This window comes from Strix uralensis, chromosome 5, assembly GCF_047716275.1.
Source record: "Strix uralensis isolate ZFMK-TIS-50842 chromosome 5, bStrUra1, whole genome shotgun sequence".
Classification (NCBI taxonomy): domain Eukaryota; kingdom Metazoa; phylum Chordata; class Aves; order Strigiformes; family Strigidae; genus Strix; species Strix uralensis.
In genome coordinates this window covers 83,283,961-83,306,529 of record NC_133976.1, presented here as the reverse complement: position 1 = coordinate 83,306,529, position 22,569 = coordinate 83,283,961, and the positions used below count along the sequence as shown (strand labels likewise).

Below are 22,569 nucleotides of genomic sequence, written 5' to 3'. Positions count from 1 at the left end.
CAATAATACAGAAATAGCAAGATTCTGGTCTTGTCAGCAGTGTGATTTAATCAAGAGACTTCTGTGCTTTCCCTAACCTTGACCTTTTTGTTCTTTTAAATCTGTCTGTTCTCTCTCTCCTACTCTCCTTTTTCATCACCTATTCCATCCCATTCTCCACTTCAGATTTCCCCTCTATTAGGCTTCTACCTTTGATACCCATTTGTCCAACTTGTCACAGATCCTTCCCTCCGATTTCACATCCAAAGGCAAGTAGTAGGAAACTTGGAGGTGAAAACACAAAATGTTCTGTCATTTTATTCCCTCTCAGCCCCAGTTTAAAACCAGTTTCCACACCAATCTCCACTCATCCTAGTTCATGTGATTTGTCCTACTCCCAGAACTAGCAGCTCACTCCTTGAGTCAAGAACTGTCTTCCTTCACATCTTGAAGCCATCAGAACACTGCAGTGCACATAGAAAATCTAGATCTCTGCTCTCAGTCCTGTGCACAGACTCACTCAGCTCTAAGCTGCACCCTAGCAAACGATGTCCCTGCAAAATTTAACCAAAAGCCTCCAGCAATTCTTTGGATAGGGAAACAAAGTTCTTGATCAAACTCAGGCACGGATCTTTCCTTGATCTTAAAACAATTGAAAATATTTAATCCTGAAGCAAAGCTTATCTCTCTTACTAAAAGACAATGTCCCAGCACATAAAAGCTTTCAGCATCTAAAAATAATTAGACTTTCTCATTTAAAAATGGAAGAAATGACACATTTCCTCATGTCTATGAGCCACAGCACACAATTACCACAAGAGATCAGGCGACACGTAGTAACTTGTTTACATGTCTGATTGAGGTTCCTTGACCTTAGAAACTGCTTGTGTCATTTTGGTTGGCATTTTCTATAATAGTTGCGCTCAGGGCAGAAAACAAAGCTCAGAAGAGTCAAGAACTTAAAAAGGGACTTTATTTGAGACCTCGTAATCTGAATAGGTGGCAGGACCAGCAATCCCTATAGGAAATGTTCTAGGAGACATAGTCCTGAACTGAAATGTTCTTCAAATCAGTTGAGCACTTACTAAAGCTCAGTGACACACTTGCCTTGAGGGCCAAGGGAGAAACTGGCTAGTGTTAAGACACATTCCCTCTAGTCCCAACCTTCAAAATATTTTAATGCTTACCAGCTAAGCAACAGTATGTAATTTGTTTTCGTGACCGTTCAAAGAGAAAAATTGCATTTCAATGACAGTCTTCTATAATTGAAAAAGACAACACTGGTGAAATATAGTTTACATGATTAATATATTTTACTCAGTATGTACACAGTTCTCCAAACAAATTGGGTCATAACAAAGGCAGTTTAAGAAGCATTAAGTAACCACCTTATCAGCTGTTACACAGGTTGTGTCTTAGCTGGTCTTGCTTCCTCCAGCTCAGTATCCAACCAGCGGTATCTGCGGTGACGGCGCAGAACTTCAATTGCTTTTTGTTCTAGAGATGTTGGTTGAATACCCAGGTCTTCGAAACCAGGAAGGTCGGGAAGTGTCATGTCTGTGGTGTGAAACTTTAACAACAAGGGAGAGGGGGCAGGGGAGAAGAGGGAATTCACTTGATAAAATAAACAGATTACACCCAATGTAATCATTCACGTACTAAAACAAAGTATTATGCACTTATACCTGAGGCCACCTTTTTTCTTTTACGGAAACAAACTTGCATAAATCCATAGTACTAGAAACATTTTATGTCTCAAAATTTTCTACAAATGGCAGCTCTTGGGAGATTCTACTACAATTTCAAGGCTGCTGACGCAAGACTGCTTCCCCCAAGAAAGAACCCCACAATACAGTACACAGCTGTATCTTGTAGTAGGTCTGAAGACCTATTCAAACACAAATGTGGGCTCAAGTCAACTGTGTGTCAGTCCCAGTTCCTTGACTGATTTTGTCTGTTTTTTCCTTAGGAGGAAGAAAAGATTCAACATGGCCCTACAGAACTATGGCATAATTATACAAGGTATTGAGTACCCAGTGTACTTTGACAGGAGATACAGATGTTCTGCATCTGGGAAAAAGTCCTTCAGGCTTCAGATTTAGATTCAGGAATAAATAGCAGTGAGATATGCAGAAAACATCTTCGTTTTTTTCTCCATCAGGTATACATTATCAGGAAGATGACTGCATTGCAACCATGGAATTAGGCCAAACTTGTAAGGGCATATTTCAACTGCAATTATATACATTCTGCTTTGTCAAGAAAATGTATGTTGAATTATCACCTCTGGAAGGTTGTTTTTCTCTGTTTATGGTTTAGAACAGGGTCCTGTACAGGACAAATATTTAATTCTATTACCATATTTACAACACATATGACCTGTATCTTAGAAAATGAGGATTTCTCTTATGCTATTACTCCTTGAAAGGTCTTTAAGTCAATCACATCTAATTTTGTGTAGATTAGGATGAAAAGATGGGAAACAGGATCAGACACAGAAGTGACATGGAGAAACTGCCCTCTCACACTATCTATGCTATAGCTGAATTGCAGTAGCTTTACTGATTTGGTGTGGGGTTGTTTTATGAAATGTAACCCTATAAACTACAAAGGCAGATAGAAGTAAGGTTTTCAGGAGATGTTGCATCTACATCCTGAGCTAATACAGCCAATAGAACTACCATGCCAACTCTCTCTAGTATGAGGGATGAGTCAGTGGTTTGGGGGAAAAGGAAAAAAACAGTTTTACACTAGACTGTGAATAAGCTTACCTCCTTTATTACACATACTGTCCACAGTTTTTCACAATTATTTCCAAACAGAATAGGAAACCAGTTTATTTAACAGATGGAGAAATGTAAACATAGAGATTAATTGCTTACAGCTATTCAGTAAACAGCTCTAAGTATAGGACCCAATTCTCCCAGATTCACAGTAGTCCTATCTCAAATTAATTTTGGGACAATCGGGTCAAAATAGGCTATGGCTAGTGCATCATAACAAAAGGCATTAAAACTCCAACTCTGCAAAATAGTTGGGATACCTTCAGAGAGCAGCAAGCTTAGAGACTGTTAGAGTACATGACTATCTTTGCTAACCTATACATATGCCAACAGTTTTGACATTAATACTTGCTAAATCCTACTTTTTCCTCACTTGCAGTTGGTTTTTTGCAAGTTATTTCGCCACCCCCACTTAGCCACTCTGAGAAGTTAGGAATAAACATGAAGCTACAACATGTTCACGAGAAATGCGGTCTAACGTTAAGTGAGAATTTGGGCTGTATCTAGTGCTGACAGTTCAACTTGAGTTGTCAAAAATGCCATTATCTGGATGGTATGAGTGATTTTAATGCATCTAGAGGTACATAAACTCACTAGTTACCTAAAAGTGAGGAGCACCCCCTGCGCCCATCACTTAGGTGCACATTGCACATCCAATCTCTACTTTGACTTTGCTATGTGTTTTGGGGGGAGGGGGCACAGCAAAGCCTGCAGCCTTGACCACTTTTAACACTTAAGAAGGTTAAGCCCTTTCCCCACCCCCATCACATTACTTCTTGATACATAATCCTCTCACCAATTGTTTCAATCACTTTCTTAAATGTATTTAGAGAAATATGTTAATTACTGTTCCTCCATCAACGCTAGGGGAAAGACTGGATCATCATGATGCCTTTTAAAACAAAATTTATGTTAGTCTGTCTCTTACTAAGTCTTTGTAAGACCACGCCAGAGGAATCTCCAGACTGCTTTGACAGTGTATCCCCCTGGCACTATAACAGGTCTGGACAAATAAGTTAAAGAGCAAGATTTCAGAACAGCAGCTGCAGCAATTGTATGGCAGGAATCATAACCATTTTTGAGGAAGATTGTATATAGACATCTTTAAAAATTTTATTGTAGTATCCAAAAAGTCTGAAAGCAATTCTTTATAATCAAATTCTAGGCATTGGACTGACTGAAATACTATACCACATGATGTACACACATTTCAGCACTCCTTAAATGCAAAACTACAAAGACAATATATAAATACACAATGAAACATTTCCCAAGAAGAATTTGTGGATTCTCCTACACTTACCCGGTCCACTTTGTCTCGTGTTAACCATGGTTCAAATGGACTAATCTCAAAGAATCTTGCAACTAAACTGTAATCAGAAAGAGTATTGCAAAAGTATAGTCATTATCCAGATGCACAGAAGAAAACAAGAACTGGTAAAAATATTTCACGCTTAATAGACAGTGAGCAAGAGCTTCTTCTGTAGCTGTTCTTGCAAGCTATGAATACATTAAGGCAGTAAATGTGCCAGCCAGCAAGTTCTTAGTTGTGCTTCTGGTAAGTTTGACTCTTTACTACTTCATTATTTGATCTCTTATTCTTTTACTTTGGAAGGGAATGGAGGAGCAGATATCTAGAAGTAAAAATGAGCATTACTGGGTGGGGAAAGTAAGCCTCCACATCCAATTCCCCACACACCAGAGGGTTCAGTCTTGTCCCTGCCTTTCCTCCAAACTCTGCTCCCTAGTAATGTAGGCAGTAATCCCATTAGTCACGAAGTTTGATTCAATGTCTCCATGAGAAAACATGCTTGCTGACAACTGAGTTAACAGCAGTACAAACAAGATGATGGAATCTGGAGCAATCTGCATCTATAAAAAGGATGAGGATTGGTATATTTGCCATTTCCAGAAATGAAGTTTCCCTTGAAAAAAAGAAAATCTGGCAGAAAACACTACAGCTCTTGCTCAGTGTCTTCAGGACCAACAGTATTCAAGGTAGAATCTCTTACTGAAGTGCTCACCTGGCAGACTAGGGTGTTACTAAGTTACTGCACATAAACACAACTAAGCTTATCCATCTTTTAGATGCACTCTTTTCTCAAAAAATATGAAATACTACATAGTTTAGCCCATAAAGGAAAAAGCATAACATTAACATAATTAGTAAAACTAATAAGCACCCACATAGTTACTTTTTAACAAGCTGCTCTTTGTCAGCTGAGCCATGTTAACCTGATGCCTCTACAGCCAATTCAGAAACAGCCACAACAGTTTAAGATGTTGTTCCAGCGTTATTCATCATCAGTTACATGAATCCAACGTGAAGTCCTATTAGCAGATTGGTAAGAGGGTTCTAACATTGGTGACTTTTTAGCATATTAGTTCGCATTGTACTAAAATTGAGAAGGCCCAGCACCCCAAATATTAACACATCTCAACCACACCGAGGACAACTTCTGAAATGGCATTTACTGTTTGAAGTAGGTCTTCGAGAGGATGTGGTTAATGTCTTAAGGACTAGGCCCAGACTCAGACTTATACTGCGCTTTGTGATGGACTATTATTCAGTAGCTGCAATTCAGCAAATCATCTTCTATCCTCAGTGCCCCCTGAGGCCAAAACACACACCTGCAGAGGCAGCTCAGCCTAGCAAACAGAGCCTTCGCAGCCCATCCACTGTAGTCAACTGAAGTGATGTTACACCTTTCCCTTCTTATCTCCCAATTTATTACCATCTTCTAGAGATGTTACTGCCCTCATATCGTAGACACAGAAATGCTTGCTCACAACTGCACTGCTCAAATTCCCAGGCCAAGATCTCAGTACAAACTTATCTCCAACACTGACTCAAATCAATACAACAGACTGAACTAGAAAGTCAATATCCAGACACACCCTTACTGCAACTCTGCTTCCTGGGCAGCAGTGCTCACCAGACTGGAAGGACAGCTGACAGTAGCAATAGCTTAAGAAGCTGCAGAAAAATCTGTCAGTGCCTACGGTCAGCAACATACACATAGATTCTTCCCTGTGGTACTATTAAAAGTTCATTTAATTCATTAATGTCTCTACTTTCGACCTCTTGCTCCTTCTTGACTCAGCAAAGCCATTCAATCACTCTGGAATAAATAGTTAAGTTTATTACAAGCACACATTTCATACAGTAGCTCATTAAATGCGGGCCTGTGCCTAAGCAGAAGACTCAAAGCTAGCTAATGAGTACCTAGGGAAAGCCAGTGTCTACAATCCTACCATGTTAAGTCACAACTGGCAATATTAAATAACCAATGTAATGGTTATTTATGCTTCTGTGCTGCCTGATGGATCCCAAGTTCTTAGTGAAGGAAGGGTCTCACTTACTGGTAGAGAGGACGTGGAAGTGGATAGGGAATAAAGGTTCGAAAGGCAACTGCATAGATGTATTCAACCATGTCATACAGAAGGTATCGGTTAGGTCTGAAAAAAAAAAAGCAACAAACATTATAGGTAAGCTAGGTATATTTAAATATTTGCAGCAAGAGACAAAAATTTTGAAGTCCTCCACCCCTAAGCCTACCAAGGGCCTGTTTTCTTCTAATAATTCTTCTAAGATTTGCCAGATCTGTCATTTCCTCACAAGAGAGGAATAAATTTTGGCTCTCCAGATTCTGTACTGTTTGAAATAAAGAGGGATTAAATTAGAAAAACATATCATCTGACATCAGCAATGGTAACAGCGTGACAAATTGCAGAATTGTTTCGTCACTGCGTTGGGTGCCAGTGGCCACGTGCTGCCACGGGGCAGCCTATGAGGAGGGGTCGGGGCTGCCCCGTGCTGGGCACAGCCAGCTCCAACAGACCCACTGCAGGGCACAGCTGAGCCCCTCAGACAAGATGGTGGCACCTCTGGGAAAACATTTAAGGAAGGGCAAGAACACCAGACACAGGCAGAGAGGAGTGAAGAAAAAAGCATGAGAAACAGCCCTGCAGACACCAAGGTGAGAGCAGGAGGTGGCATTCCAGGCACCCGAGCAGAGATTCCCCTGTGGATCATGGGGAGCCCATGCTGGAGCAGGTTTTTCCTGAAGGACTGCAGTCTGTGGAAGGGCCCACGATGGAGCTGGGCAAAAGTGGAAGGAGGAAGGAGAGGCAGAGAGGAGCCGTTATGGACTGACCCCATAACCTGCTGTTCCCCATCGCCCTGCACTGCTCAGGGAGGGGGACTAGAGGAGTCAGGAGTGAAGGACTGAAACTGAGCCTGGGAAAAGGGTGGAAGGGAGAAGGTGTTTTATTCTTTCTGCCTTTATTTCACACTATTCAAATTAATTTTAATTGACAGTAAATTAAATTAATTTTTCCCAAGTCGAGTCTGTTTGGCCCATGGCTGTAACTGGTAAGGAATCTCCCTGTCTTTATCTCAACCCATAAGCTTTTCATACTATTTTCTCTGTCCTGTTGAGGAGGGGGAGTGAGCAGCTGGGTGGGCATCTGGCTGCTGGCCAAGGCTAATCCACCACAGTCATACTGAATAAAGTGTATTCTGTGTACTTTTAAATCACACCTTTAATGTGCCTCCTTCATGCTGACTCAAACTCTGAATACAAGATTTTCAGCACTGTGACAGGACTGAATTTGTACAAGCCCACTTGGCAGTTTGTAATAGAAGGAAGCCAGAAAGCAAATGGTAAAATTCAGAAAGGTTTGTTAACAAGACAACCCATCTTTGGTAGCAAATGGCTGCAAGGAAATTGATTCACTTGCCTTTGCTTGACTAAGAACAGACTGTTCTCTTCAAAAGCAAGAGGAAGAAACCAAGATAAATTCCCCCAAAAGAATGCATTCCCCCTCTCAAGATGGAGGGAAGGAAGCAGTCAAGTCTCCTGCACACCTGGGGTAGTTTAAGAGAAACATATACCATTGAGACTTCCCATTCCTTTCTTGTTCAGACTTTGCCTCAGCATTTTCATACTCTTATCTTTATAGATGGTTCAGACTTAAACAGATATCTCCCTTGGCTTTCAAGGCAACTTGCTGGTACTCCAAAACATTCTGAAAATCTTCACAACAACACACTAGAGCACACTGCTGAGCACTGGTGTGTCACTTGGTGTTTCAGCCTTCACAATTACATCCTGCTGATTGTGATCAAAGCAGCAACGAACACACCAAAAATGCGTGTCTCCTAACGATTCACTATACAATTTTCAGCTAAGGCAGAGATCTCAGTGACACAACAATCATTTTGATACTGATTACTTCCCAGGTAGGGGCCTCCTAAAAATAAGACTGTAGTTTTTTTTCATCTTCAGTCTCTTCCCACGTTTTTTGTTGGGTTTTGTTGTTGTTTTTTTTTTTAAATAGGAGACACTGAATTACTGTTGGAATCAAAATCCCCCCAAAAAATGAAATCACGCTAGGAGCAAAACTGTCCAAGTACGCAAAACTTCACACAGTCCAAAAATCCAGAACTCTGACACAAAGAACATGAATTTCAGTTGATAAACCCAAAATCTCAAAAATGTCAAGGTCTGAGGTTGCCCACATGAAAACTGAGCCTTCAACTGACATGTTCTCCAGAAAGAACAGCAATGTAATAACCACAAACATATTTTTTTGATAAATGCTGGGAAAAAAGACAGAGCCCCAAATTGCTACTACTTTAGTTTGTAAAAGCAAATTAGGGCAAAAAATTCTAATGGATATACTTAAAGGTAGGTCAGCATATTTGGGAGAATTCAAAAGAATTCAGCACCCGAAACTCCTTATCAACTTCATCCAGGTGGCCGGATTATAGAACCTGAGAGAAACCTGCATTTCTGAAGTTACGCTAAAGGACCACCACCAAAACCAAGATATTAAGTTTTCTTCTGTTAATAGAACTTACAAGAGAAACAGAGCAAAAAGTAGTAGTATCAAATTTACTTACTCAGCTGAGAAAAAAAAAAAAAACCACACTCTGTTTTCATTAGTTATTAGAGGGTTTTTTACTAACATCCTCATGCCTACCCAAAGGTAGTATAAGCCAATTTAACTTTTATTCCTGCTATGTAAGAACCACATAAGGATGTATAGTACAGCCAAACTTAAAAATGTGAAAATACTGTTTGTTCCTTTACAAATTAGCAAAAATTAACAATACAACTGCACCAAGAACAGGATGACACTGAAGTGTCATTACGTTAATCACAATACTAGCAGAGAGCAAGCTCTAGAGAGCATTACCATTCAAGATGGAAGATTTAACGAGTGGATGAAGCAAAACCAATGCCATGGGGGAAAGAGGGGAACAGGTAAAGAACCGTAAAAAATTATTCAGTCATTCAGGAATAGCAATGACACCACTAGCTGTCATAGTTAAAACACTATTCCACCATATAGTAAGAAGGAAAAAGAAAACTACACCAAAAAACCCCACAAACAACCACAGAAATAGAAAGCTCTTTTACAAAATTAGTATTTAAACTCAAACTGGTAACTCCTTTTAAAAAGAATAAAAAAGCATCTCATACAGCTTTAAGTCAAGGGTTATGCTGCAGAGTTCCTTTGGTTTTTTCCAACACTGATTTGGATCATTGGTTTAGACCATCATTTATGCAAAGTCTTTTCAGTCATTGTTAGGTGCCTGAAAATGTATTCCTTGCAGTGAGAGCCTGGCATCTTTGCTCGAATTCCTGCCTCTGAAACCTGGGCACTGACCTCCTGGCCTTCTGTAAATTGCCAAAAAATGAGACTTTGAAACCGTAAGAATACATTCGAAGTTTAGCCAATTGCCCTCCCATTTGGCTGCAAATAATGTTCTATTTAGTGTGTAATTCTCAATTTCTCCTGCAGTTGGAGCAGTTGCTTCTGCTGAGAAAGAGAGGAACCTGAAACCAGGCATCACTCCCTTTTAAGACACGCACCTTTGGATACATATCCATCTTCAAGTCTGCCCTCAAGAGATAAAATACTCACTCATAGGCTTAATTTTGTCAGTTTGTGCTTTTGCATTAGTTGTGTCCATATGACACCTACGTATCTTTTCTTTTTGATTAAAAAAGCAGTTTTGAAAGGCTGCCTAGCATTTGTTTCCACTTGTTTAGTGTGACACTTTGTATCATCCCAGTGATCTGAAAGCAGCTTCAAGTTACTTAATAACCTTATTGTTGCTGTCAGTAGTCCTTTCAGACCACTGTTACTTCTTTCTCTTATTCTGCTAGTTTTTGAGAAGTTCCTCAGCATGATCCAAAAGAAGTTGAAGACCTGCTTGCTGCCTTTTCCAGAACACCAGCATACAGCACAGCCAGCCTAGCTGCCAGGGTAACATCTTCCTCAACAGCTCAGTTACAGCACTGACGAAAGGGACATCACATGAGTAAAAGATGAACCAGCAATGATCTCTGTACTAGGGAAATAAAGAGCTGTCACTGCAACTGCGTCACAAAATGAACAGGGGAAAAAACAATGTAATCTCGGATAAGCCTTTTGCAAAATCCAGGTACTATGCACACTTTCAGTGTATAAGGTGGGAAAGACAGAGATATGCATGCAATAGAAAAAAGAGCCATTCAGCATCACTCATATCTTGACTAATTAGCAATTATTTTCTTTATCAATGAATCTAATGTTCCTTTTACCACATATATTGGGCGAAGACCAGTTCCAGTGCTATGTCACAGTATCAAAACATTACCTTGGCATCTGCCATGTTTATTCTTAATGCTAATGACCTATTCTGACTCAGAGCTTTTGTACACAAAATATTCCAAGAGATCCGCTGTCTCTACCCATTCTAATTCCAGGTGGTTTCCACACAGTTTTAGCAGAATTTTCTCCCAATCTATGTTGTCTAGCATGTTTCCCCAGACCGCCTATTTCTTTGTGTGCACATACATAACATTAAATGCAATGGGGCCCAAACTAGGATTTTCAGAGTACTCACAATAACAGCTTGAGTCATTTTTCCTCCCAAAAAGGAGGTGGAATTTATTGCAGCTCAAACTGTGTGCATGGATGGAGAAATTAAATGTACTGTGCAGCATGCCAAAAAATGACACCAAAAAGAAGTACTTCAGTTAATTGGAATCAGAAAAGTAACCTACCCAGCCAAGGCGTATGTTTTTCCTTTAGCATCAGGATCCTTAATTGCATTAATAATTGCCTTTGCTACATCAGCCACCTGTGAGAAACAAATTCAGACAATTACCAACAGAAAACAGGAATGCATGCACACACTCCTCTTTCAGAAGTGATTTACAAGGGGAAAAGAATAAACTAACCCAACACACACACAGAGGATTTGGGATTGTCTTGTTTTATTGAAAACTTACATATACTGGTTGCTTCACTGTTTTTTTGCCCAGAGAAATAAGAGGCACACCACCAAACCAGCGCATGTCTGATAGAAAGACACATACATAACTTGAGAATAAAAATCTGTGAATCCTCTCAGTAAGTAAATAACCAATATATTTTGCACTACACTGAGTGTGCATCTCTTCTGAAAACTGACTTAAAAAAAAAATTGGGAAGAATTACCATCCAATTTCAGTAGTGCGGTTTTCAACGCACATTTAGGTTTTTTATTAACAATGATGGGGAGGCTGTATTTACTGTTTACTTAAAGTGGTTGAGAGATATCTCAACTTTGCAAGACAGAAAGAGATTCCACTCTATTCTGTCTAGCAATTTCATTGGCGATACATTAGAGCCATTACTGTTTTTCTGAGACCAGAAGAACTCAGGCCAATTTTTACATTTGAGCATTACCAACTTGAAAAAAAATACTTTCAGGGTAAACTACTTTGAGGGTTAAGATGACCAGACCTTAGCTCAGAACAATGTAAATTAAAAAAAATAAAAATAAATCAAAGTCTAACTAGATTCAGAAAGAATTCAGTCATGAGATGAAAATTTATTACGTTTCCCATAACACACCTTCAGCTACCAAAATACAATTCTGATAAAAACATACCTCTGCTTTTCAAAAGCAAATCACATTTTTCCTCTGTTCTCTACAGACAGGTATACAGACCATACATTGTTTTATTATTTCAAGAGTGCATACTTGCATAATGATTGAGAAATCGGTCCTCTCTCCCAAACATCTCAGAGGGCTTCAAAATTATAGCATCTGGAAATTCTTCCCTCACTGCTTTCTCTCCAACAGCCTATCATTCAATTAAAATAAACACATTCATTAGATCCATTCTGAACAGACCAGAAGACGATGTCTTTTCAGAACTTTACACATCCTGACTACAGCACTGAAAGAAATGACACCATCAGCAGCATGAAAATTATTTATATCTGAGCCATTTGATCTTTGAGATGCTATGCTAAGATAAAGGTCTCACAGAACGTCCCAGAAGTGTCACAAACATTTAGATAATTTCTTCTATTTGAGATACAATACAGTCTCACTAGTGAAGTGACACAAATTTAAAGTGACAAAGCTCAAAAAGGAAGAAGCCTAAAGTACTTCTCTCGCTTATGTCAGACCAGAGCTTGGAAGAAAACAGAAGGTTTACATAACCCCTGCTATGTTACCAGAACACTCCAAGAACTGCTTAAGTACAGTTAGAAGTTTCAGTGGCAGCTATCTACTTTTCACATGGTACTGGCCAATACAGTAAGGCCTAACTATCGTATAGAGTTGTTACACATTGAGAGCTACCAAACTTTAACCCTGGTTTTCAAAAGTTTTTATACTAAAGACAAGGCAGAGTACAGTAAGCTCAAACAAAACAAAAATAGCTGAAACTGGGACAATAGCTACCTTAAAACAACAAAGTCAGTAATAGAAAATTATACCTCCTAATAAGGAAAAAAATAAATAGGATACCAAAATCATATTTATTTTTAGTACAAAAGCAGGTCACAACCCCACTCCAAGGGTCTGTAACCGTGATACTGACAGGCCTTTGCAACATTCATTTTGTCATCAACTACTTACTTTGCTAGGTCATTCCAGCCTTAGATGTTAGGCCTGATATCGGATCCCAAACCATCAAACTAGTTCCTCTTTCTTAATGACAGTAATTTTAGATGCAAAGATATGCAAAGATAGAAGAAAGGGTTTTCAGGAATACAAGATCTATTTCCCTTCAAAGCACATGAAGTACTAAGGAGAATTTCTAGCTTCAACAAGCACAGTAACTCAGAAATTCCTCAGCTGCAGAAAACATTCCATAGTAAATTCATACACTGATTTCCTTCAAACAGATCCAGTTGGGGGAAAAAAAAAAACAAAAACAAACAAACCAAAAAGTAGGCTCTCAGAAAATATATTCAAAAGGATTCCAGACTTACTTTACTCCTGAGGTATTTGGAAGGACTCTTCATGCTAGCATTGAGGTGAGAGACATGAACGAGTGTTTCCACACCAGCTTCCCTAGTTATCCGTGCAATGCTTTCAGGAATATTTACAAATTCATCTTCAAAACTGAAGTTTCTAAAACAAGGTAAAACCAAATTTTACTTTAAGAGCAATCAACACTGGTTACCTACCAAGCAAACTGCAATCATTACATATTACATTAATATATTTCAAAAACCTATCTTGATGCTAGAAAATAAGGTTTTTTTCATGAGGGACTCTTCATATGATAAAAACTAGAGGCAAGTGAAATGCAACAGTAAGTTTCAACTACAGCTTTAGTACTGTCTGCTTTTTCACCTGGTAAGATTAATCAGTATGAAAAAATCCTCTTGCTCACTTGTCTGTGACAAATCTTAAACTCTTCCCAAGTGAAAACGGTTTGGTTTTTTTGTTTGTTTTTTTTTTTTTTTTAAGAGAAGTGCTGCATCTTTTAAAAAGACAGCTTTGCTCAGATTTCAACACCTGTTCAAAATTTGACTTGATTTGATGCACTCAATTACACCACAAAGGAGCTCAAAAATTCTGAGCAGCCTAAGGCCGATGCTAGGTATGGGGGAAGTGGAAAAAAAAAAAACCCAGAACAAAAAACACACAGGTGCTTATGCAGATGGAAAATTTTGCATTGAGAGAACAGTTAGAACCATTTCATAGTAGCTGTAAGGGACTTCAGGGAGAAGTATGCAGAAAGAACAACTCCACTCACTTTATGGCATTCAAGGGGCCTAAATTAGGGGGTTCAACTCTAATCTAGTTTGGCATCTGATCAAGAACAATACAGAAGCTCTGTCTCCAAGCAGAACTGACACTATAGGCTGGCAACAATCCCAAAATTCTTTCCAGCTATCCCAAGACTGCAAGAAAGAGAATTGGCTTCTCATGTCTTTATATTGTCCTTGTAAGCACCCTGCTCCATCTTTTCCATTTGCTTTGGGTAACAAACATCTTGTCCAAATGCCTCTCTCCCTCTGTCCTTATCTACTCCCACAGCTCTTCAGATCCCACTGGAGTCTAAAGAAAGCCTTAAAAAGTTATTTTTGACCCTTCAATAACTAATCTGATCCTGGGAACCATCACTCCTGTTCTACTCACAAAAATAGATTTTAGAAACACACAAGAACGAACAACATCCCTCCTGTAACTATGGAGTTTTTAAACAACATCACATACACAGATGAGACTGTACACTAGTACTAGGCAAGGAGGAAAGTATTTAACAGCAGGCTTTACTTTTTTTTGACTGATCTCTACTTCTAACATTACTTTTTTTTTTTTCCTGATTAAGTTTTTCAGAGACTTTGGGATGATTACAATGATTAGCCTGACCTCATGTTTAACACACCATAGAATTTTATCTCAAGGTTCCAGCACCACCATTGATACCAACATGTATAAAATACATGGTAAGAACATCTGTTCAATACAAATTGCACAAAGTAAGTTTTGGAACATCCAAAAATTTTTAACATGTACCAAGACTCCTCTGCTTTTGAATCTGTTAAAATTGACCAGAGTGACAAGGTTTGGGAGGTTTTAACTAGAAAGAAACTTTTTCTTGTTGTCATCACACTTCCTTTCAATAACAAAGAAACCCTCCCTTATATAAACCATACTTTTTACACAAGTCCAAAAATTTTAAAGTGGAAGCACATGTGAAACATGTATCTGAAAGATAAATAGAGACTACATTGCCCTTGGGCCAACTGTACAGACTTTCTTTTCTTCCCTCACTTCTACATCACAAAGAAATTTCTTCTGTTTTGAGAGCAATAAGCATTTGAACTCTTATGTTCATAATTTAAAAATAATGCAAAACAATCCTAACAGGTTGGTTTGTATATGTTTACCTATATCCCCAAGTCTGAAGATATAAAAAGAACCAAAAACCTTGTCACATGCACAAGACCAAAGTTAGTTTAGGTTTGGCGGGCTTTTCCTCAAATAAACTATGTTACAGACTCCAACAGTGGGACAAAGAGCTAAGTGACTATCAGAAAAAGAAAGTACCTCTACAAATTTGAATGTGACATCAAAGTGTTTCCCAGAAGTTAAGTATGATATTTGACTAGATAAAAAACAGCTGAAGCAGTATGTCTGTTGGCAAGCACCTAGTTTAAGAAAAATAACTGTACAATTTGAGACTACTAATTCTCTTCTATTAATACAATTTGACTACTAATTCTACGATTTGAACATCAAATGGCTGTTCACAAAACGAAGAGCAACAAAGGCATTAGGCTTGTCAATGTAGATGAAACTAATATCTACATTTCTGTCCGTGACAATAGCAAAATTATGTACCGTATAAAGGCAAATCACACAACTAATGAGTTTTTGTCTGGCAATTCTGCACAAGGCTTTAAATAAAGTGGATATAATTGCACACACACACAAAAAAATGAGACTAATACAGGTATTTTTAAAATAAAAAAAATGGGATTTTTTTAAATGGATTTCAAACAGGAACTTTTTTTTTTTTAATAATTTTTTAAAATTACTGCAAAAAACGCTTATGTAGCCAATAGTCTCTGTGCCAAAATTCTATTAAGGAATGATGTTATTAATCATAATCTTAGGAACTCTCCATTAGTTATTCCTGTTTACTAACATTTATCAGAGAACAGGAAAAGCCTGATCATAGCTTATTCTAGCAGGCTACAATCCATCACTATGCCACTGACAGGACAAAACTCCACTTCTTAATAATGTAAATATGAGCTTACAGAAAGCAGACAGCCTTTGTCAACTATAGGAAGACACCTATGAATCATCTGTAAGGTGTATGAAAGCAGCACATTGAACTGTTCTCTGACAAAACAAAAGTTGTACACTCGAAAATTATCAAAAGAACGCACTTTTTAAGAGCAGATCATAACCAGGGCTATAGTTAACCCTTTAAAGAAATGGAAGAACTTTTATATGCAAAATTTCAGTTTTGCCTTTTCACAGAAGTCAAGAATAATGTCAGTGTCACTGCATCCTGTACACATGCTGTAAAACATGGCTACAATGTCCAATACCTGGTGCAAATCTATCTATATAGGAAAAAAAAAAAAGGAAAATTACTTTGTTTCCCATTCCTTTCCAACAAGATTAATGACCACATTGCTGTGCTCCACGGCTCTTCGGATAGAGTCTTTGTCCTTACAGTCCCACTCCTGTAACCAGAGCATCAAATGGGAAAAAGATGAGATAATGTGTAAATAGGCATAATCAAAGAAAGCTCTTTCACACCATTTCCATTTAGAGGCTAAACAATAGTTGGAGTTCTGACTTTGAGAATGATTAACAGACTTCCTTGTATAGCAATGGTATTGTATTTGATCTAAAGCCAAAGAAAAAGACTTACTAAGAAGAGAAGTTGCCCCAGGTCACCCATCGGCCGCAGATACATGAGGTCATACTGATCACAGCGATAGGGTATGATTACTTGAGATCCAATGCGACCTAATCGTTCAAAAAATAAAGTTTCATTTATCTCAAAGTACTACATAACCTTAAGTAGATGAACTTCTGAATATACAAAACTTTCTTTTTTTCCCTGGCATTAAAACACGACAAACATAGATATCTTGAATAGTTATCTGCAAAGCTAAAAGTAGAATAGAAGTAAGTTTTTGAACCCACATCATTGGAGTTATTAAACAGGGACATACTTGAGTATTTGGGCTTGTAAGACAAAATACAGAAGCTTGCAAGAAGCTTGTTAACAAAGAACAAAAAAAAAAAAAAAATCGCTGTGTGTGCTATAACCATAGTACGATACCTAAAAAGGTGTCACATCTAAGGATATTTGCATTTTTGAAGTTGCATGGAAAGGAGAAGGAAAAAAAAAGCAAGAGTTATATTCTAAAACTTCTATTCAAAAGGGCAATTTTAAAGAATTCCAATCAAATTCCTGCAAACATTTTAGTAAAATGTCTTAATAAGGCCAAAACCTGAAAAATCAAATACCTGCTGTACCTCTCCTCAGATCCGCATTTTACAGACTGAAAAACACTACTTGAAAGAGAATGACTTATTTTAATGACTTGAACAATCTTCAAAAGATTCTAAACTTCCTAGATTAAAACAGTTTTTACTAATTGTCACATCTTGGCACTTTAGCTGACCAAACACTACGAAAATATCATACAAAACACTTTTAAGATCCAAAATGCCAGAGATTTCTATATTATCCTGCAACCTGGAAAAAAACCTAGAGTTTCATTAAACAATTAATGTTTTACTTAGCACTCCTGGGGCACATTACCTAAACGGTTGACAACATAGCGTCCTAGGAAACCTGTAGCCCCGAAGACAGTGGCCACGATGCCACTAACAGAGGATCGTCCACTTCTTCCATGAGGGATCACGGCATGATGAACTTGGCGGTGCTGCTGCAACACAGATGGTGCTGCAGCTAACACAGAAGTGCCAGGGCCTACAACACAAAACGAGAGAGAGCATGTGATATAAGCTAAAAGTTAGCAGTGGCAAACCATAGTCAGTGTTATTCTTCTCATTACAGATCTATTTTCTTTAATCTCCCTTAGCTAAATTCCCCACGTCAAGACTCCTGACAGGCTATTTCAGAGACATCTGGACAGGTCAGAGGACAGCAGGCTTGAGGGAGTTGTTGATAAAAGTCAAAGACCAAACTAAGACACAAATGGAGCAGACTAAGGTTATCGGTTCCTAAACAGCAAGTAAAGCTTAAATGGCTAGCATTAGTACTTGATGTATAAGGTGGGTGAAGCACAGAGGTTAAACAAATAAAGACTGCTTGCTACAGGTCCCATCCGAGAACATCCACATCCTGCTCCCAGACCTGGGATGTGCGGGACAAAGACCTCAGAATCACTCTAGATGCAGTTAACCAGATTTTTTACCTCAGCCTAAATATAGCAGACCCAAATGTTGGAAGAGGCAGCAATCCTCCTGTATCATAGCTCTGGAGCGAAGGGAAATGAAGAGATGCAAAGAGCCAGATCCATGATGCATAGAATATTGCCTCAAAGCTGTTCCTTTCCTCAAGGAGCTATGAAAACTTAAAAGTGACAGAAATTGGATGTCACTAGGACACTGACATAAGTTGACAAGGTAGCTCCAACAGGGAGTTTGAAAAGAAGAAACATATGTCCTCTCCAACCAAGTTAGCCAAAAGCAAGAAATAAACTGCTTGTAAGAGATTTTTGAAATCAGAAATGTTTAGTGTTACTACGCATCCATGCTCAAAAAGAAAGGAACAGATGAAATATAGATTGCATAAACACACTGCAGACATCTGGCTGTTGAGAAGAGCAGACTGTAAGCGCTGGCACTGGGAAACTAGCCTGAGGATATAACAGAAATCCAGGAACCAACCTTCAACTTTTAGTAAGTTGTGGCCATAAACATTTTATGACTAAGAATAAGCAAGTTTAATCTTCCCCATATAAATCCAAGTAGCAAGAATCATAACAAAACCAAGATTAGTATTTGATATCAGAATGACAGATGCATTAAAAAACAACAAAAAGTCCCAACTGTACACTGAAAGCGTATGTTTCATCCCAATACAGTTAGGTATTACCAGTTACAAAGTGGCACTGATGATGTAGCCACGATGTTAAAAAGATCAAAAGGACATGGTATGTTTGGCCATTTCAAACTAGAAAATCCAGCAATATTTCAGTGCCTGAAGGAGGTGTTTCTCTACCCAAAAAAATCTGTCTACCCCTCCTCTCTCCATACCCCACAAATTGGAATAATAAAACATAGCACATCTCCAATGTTGTCCTGAAAGGTAGTTTGACACCCACTTAACTAAATAAAGCAATCACACATATACACTTGTATCAAATATTGTACTAATCAAAATTGTACTCATCAAACTTATTTATCAAATAAATATACTATGTCTAGCAACGATACTCCCAACTGGCTGATAGAAATAGGACAAAATAAGATACTACCCACGCAAGCTTCAAGTAGGTATATGAATTCCTAAAAAGCAACTCTCCTACAAAACAGGTCCAAGCTCAGGAACAGTTAAAGTAGGCAGAGTATCTGTCTTAAAGTGGCAGATATGTAGGGCCTCTCCATTAGTGAGGCAGAGACCTTGTGACTAACTATGAGAAAGAAGGAAAATACACTCTATGATAAGCACTCATTAAAAAAAAAAAAAAAAAAACCCCAACAAAACACACAAAAAACCCAAACAAAAACACACACACACAAAATAAAAATCACACTGCTTGTCAAAGATCTGCTGGAGTATAATAGAAATACACAATTCTGTGGCATCCAATTAATGTCTGAAAACCTGACATGCAGTTTTAAAAGTGACACGGTATGTTCGTATTAAACCTATAATACCTCAGACTGAAATTTTAAGGAATGTGACAACTCATCACTGCCATATTCACCACTTATCTTCACTCTCTGCTTTTTCTATCACCCAGTTAATCTAACATTGCCCTCTAAAACCTTTGTGTATACTTCTGCAGAATTACAGTGAAGGTGAAGACAGTCATTTCAATGGATTTCCAATACTGCACATCTTAAAACACATTACCACGCTACCCCTACAATGTTATCCGACACAGACTACACAAACATACAGCCCATACCCTACCTTTTTACGGTCAAAACTCTTGGGGAGGGTTGTTGTTTTCTTTCCTTATTCTTTTAAACAGCAACAGAACAAACTTGTAAATGAAAATAGTAGCATATACTGAATACTCTGTACAGAATAAAGCCTGTACCTACGTAACAGATACCTGGAGAATGGAGATTAACCAAGCTCAGTAAAAGTGCAAGTGTAAAGGATAACACTGAAGGAGACAGCTGGATGATCTCGTTACCTTCATTCTCGTAGTGTTCTGATAACTAGGGTTTTGTTATTTAATTTATTTTTTAGGAAAAGCAGACTCACAGAAAAATGTCTGGGTTCTTCATGACCAGCAGGATTCCTTCAAGTATGCAAAAAAGCTACATGGTATGCCAAGACAGTGAAAGAGAAAGCTTGCTGAACTTATACTCCTCAGTACTTTGTTTACATACACTTCTCTTTCTAAAGGTTTGTTTAAAAAAAAATACACAATATTCATATTTGCAGAATTAACACTCTCTCTGTTACTTTTAGACAAGAACACATTTCAGTCTTTACAATATAAAACCTAAAAGCAACAAGATTTCAATCCACTGTGAGCACCTGTTGAAAAAAGTATTATTAAATGCATCAGCCCACGTAAGAATGACAAGAAAGTTAATCTGAAAAAAAAAAAAATACACATCTTTCAACTGCTCTGTGTTGTTTTTGCTGTCATTTCTGCAAAAACTATTGGTGACAGGCTCTTCACTGTCACACTAATGAATAACACCCAATTAATGTTTTGTTTTCTCCCACCTGTTGTATACACCTGTTGGTGCTTGCCTTACACCACAAAGTCTTTAGTGGTGTACATCTTTTCTTGTTCCATAACTGTACAAGATCTGACACAAATTAGCACCATCTATGGCTATATGACCAAATACTACTATATTATTAAAAAAAGTTAAGATTTAATGGCATCCATGAGACTCAAAAAAGCAAGCTAGAGATCAACACACAGATTCCCAACCAGTGAAGGACCTTCCACACGATGTGGAGCCCTATCAAAATGCAACATTTAGTAACTCTGGAGAACATAACTTCACAGAGCCAGACAGCTTTCACAGCCCATGACATCTCCAGACTGAGCAGCACTGTTTAAAGCTCTGTGCTTCTGTGTAACAGACTTGCACAGGGATTCTTTCCCAGAAAAGCAGGATATCATCTTCTTCACTAACCCTAATCTATTTGTCACTGGAAGTTTATTTTTGCGTTCTATATTTGAAGCAGTTTATAAACACTCATTTGAATTAAACCTCAAATATTCACAGTAAACCAGAACCATCTTTTTATTGAAAAGACACATTGCTCTAATTAAAAGTATGTTAAATTCCTTCCTCACCTTTATCAACCAACAAAACCTGTTTGCCGTCTCCCATTTTACTCAACCGAGGAGCACAAGCTGAATCAGTTTAACTGAATAGTGGTTCTATTTTGGTGGCAAAGGCCCAAAAACAAGCTTTCAATGTAATTTCGGTACTTGAGCGGGCTTATAGACCACGGCCAAAATGTCAAGGTCACCTAAGAAATCGTAAAAGGATCCAAACTTTTAGCCTACAGGGGAGCATTTCATCGCCTGAGATTTTGACAGTCCCAGCGAGACAACCCAGCATACAGCCACACCGGTAGCCCGATCCAATCCCATGCAGCCCTTTGGGCTACAAACCCGAGTTCCCTAAAAAAGAGGAAGGCAGAAAACCAACCACTTCTGCCGCAAACAGTTATTTTAGCCTGCTGCTTTTCAGACGCTGCCCTGGGAGCTTCCTCCCCCAGCTCTGCCCCGAGGACGCCACGGGGAGTGAAGGGAGGCCCGCGGGCAGGCGCAGCCCCGTACAGGCTCAAGCAGAGAGCGCAAAGGCAGCCCGGCTCCCCGCGGGGAGAAGCGGCACCACGGCACCAGCCTCTCAGCGGCGGTGACACTCACCTGCCCTTGGCAACAAGAGGCCGCGGGGAGGCCGGCAGCAGCGAGCCACGGCCGCCATCTTGCGTTACCCACCAAGCCCCGCGCGCGACGGCGCGCGGACGGGGTCAAACCTCTCCCCCCGCTGCACGCGCAAGAGCGACCGGCCGGGCGGGCGGCGGAGTGCGCATGCGCGAAGCCGGCTTCCGCCGTGCGCACGCGTGTATCGGGGCCCGCGCTGCCGCGGGGGGGGGCGGAGCCTCGGCACGTGCGGCCCCGCCCGGCGGGTGGGCCCCGCCCAGCCTCCCGCTGAGGGGAGGGAGGTGGCGGGGCCTGGGCCTGGGGCTGGGGCTTCCCTCAGGCGGGGCTGTGCCGCTGTGCGCCCGCAGCTCCGGCCGGCCCCATCGAGCCCCTCCCCGGCCGATGAGCCGCGGGCACTCGTAGCCCCTCGTAGCCCCTCGTAGCCGAGCGGCTCCTGAGCCGGTGGGCTGAAGCCAGGCGGGCCGGTGGAGGCTGGGCCGTGAGCACCGCGACCCGGTGTGGTGTCCAGTCTGGGCACGGCTAGGGAAGGATGCTTGAGGTCGTAGCCTCACAGAGGGTTGGGAAAGACGTTTAGAAGCACCAAAGAGAGCGATTTCAGAGGGAGGATGACATCCCCCCAGCACTTGCAGGTGCATTTGCAAACCCTGAGCTTAAATATTCATCTTTCTAGGGGAGCTGCTCTCGCAGGTCCTTGCGCCTGCTTCTGAGTGCCTAGTGGGAAACAAGCCAAATCCAACAATTAAATGACAGTAACTTTGGCCACTACTGAGCTGGACTGATTGAAAACATTTTCAGTAACTCATTACTTACGCCTTTAATTACCTGGCCTCATTAAATTAGCCTTAAATGGGGATTAAACAATTTTATGGTTACAGACATGCAACCACTCTAAAATTCCTAACTCCCTCTG

At 39.7% G+C, this 22,569-nt stretch overlaps 1 protein-coding gene across 1 annotated transcript; it reads right to left on the bottom strand.

Annotated features, from left to right (window-relative positions):
• Nucleotides 1-1,268: 1,268 nt before the first annotated feature.
• NDUFA9 (NADH:ubiquinone oxidoreductase subunit A9) lies at nt 1,269-21,756 on the bottom strand. Its single transcript, XM_074872034.1, has 11 exons — nt 21,642-21,756; nt 17,354-17,524; nt 16,451-16,548; nt 16,168-16,259; nt 13,035-13,176; nt 11,791-11,893; nt 11,054-11,121; nt 10,826-10,902; nt 6,126-6,221; nt 4,066-4,132; nt 1,269-1,549 (listed from the first exon to the last, which is right to left on the bottom strand). Exons 1-11 carry the CDS (start codon nt 21,697-21,699, stop codon nt 1,379-1,381), a joined length of 1,143 nt encoding a protein of 380 aa, XP_074728135.1. The 5' UTR covers nt 21,700-21,756; the 3' UTR covers nt 1,269-1,378.
• Between the last annotated feature and the right edge of the window lie 813 nt (nt 21,757-22,569).

What these genes read in the sequence shown, in the direction of transcription:
- NDUFA9 (XM_074872034.1), bottom strand. Translation starts at nt 21,699, where the DNA reads ATGGCGGCCGTGGCTCGCTGCTGCCGGCCTCCCCGCGGCCTCTTGTTG. An exon ending in TGGGGCAACTTCTCTTCTTA is followed by an intron (nt 16,260 to 16,450) that starts GTAAGTCTTTTT and finishes CTCTGGTTACAG; the next exon opens with GAGTGGGACTGTAAGGACAA. An exon ending in CTTCCACGTCCTCTCTACCA is followed by an intron (nt 4,133 to 6,125) that starts GTAAGTGAGACC and finishes TTCTGATTACAG; the next exon opens with TTTAGTTGCAAGATTCTTTG.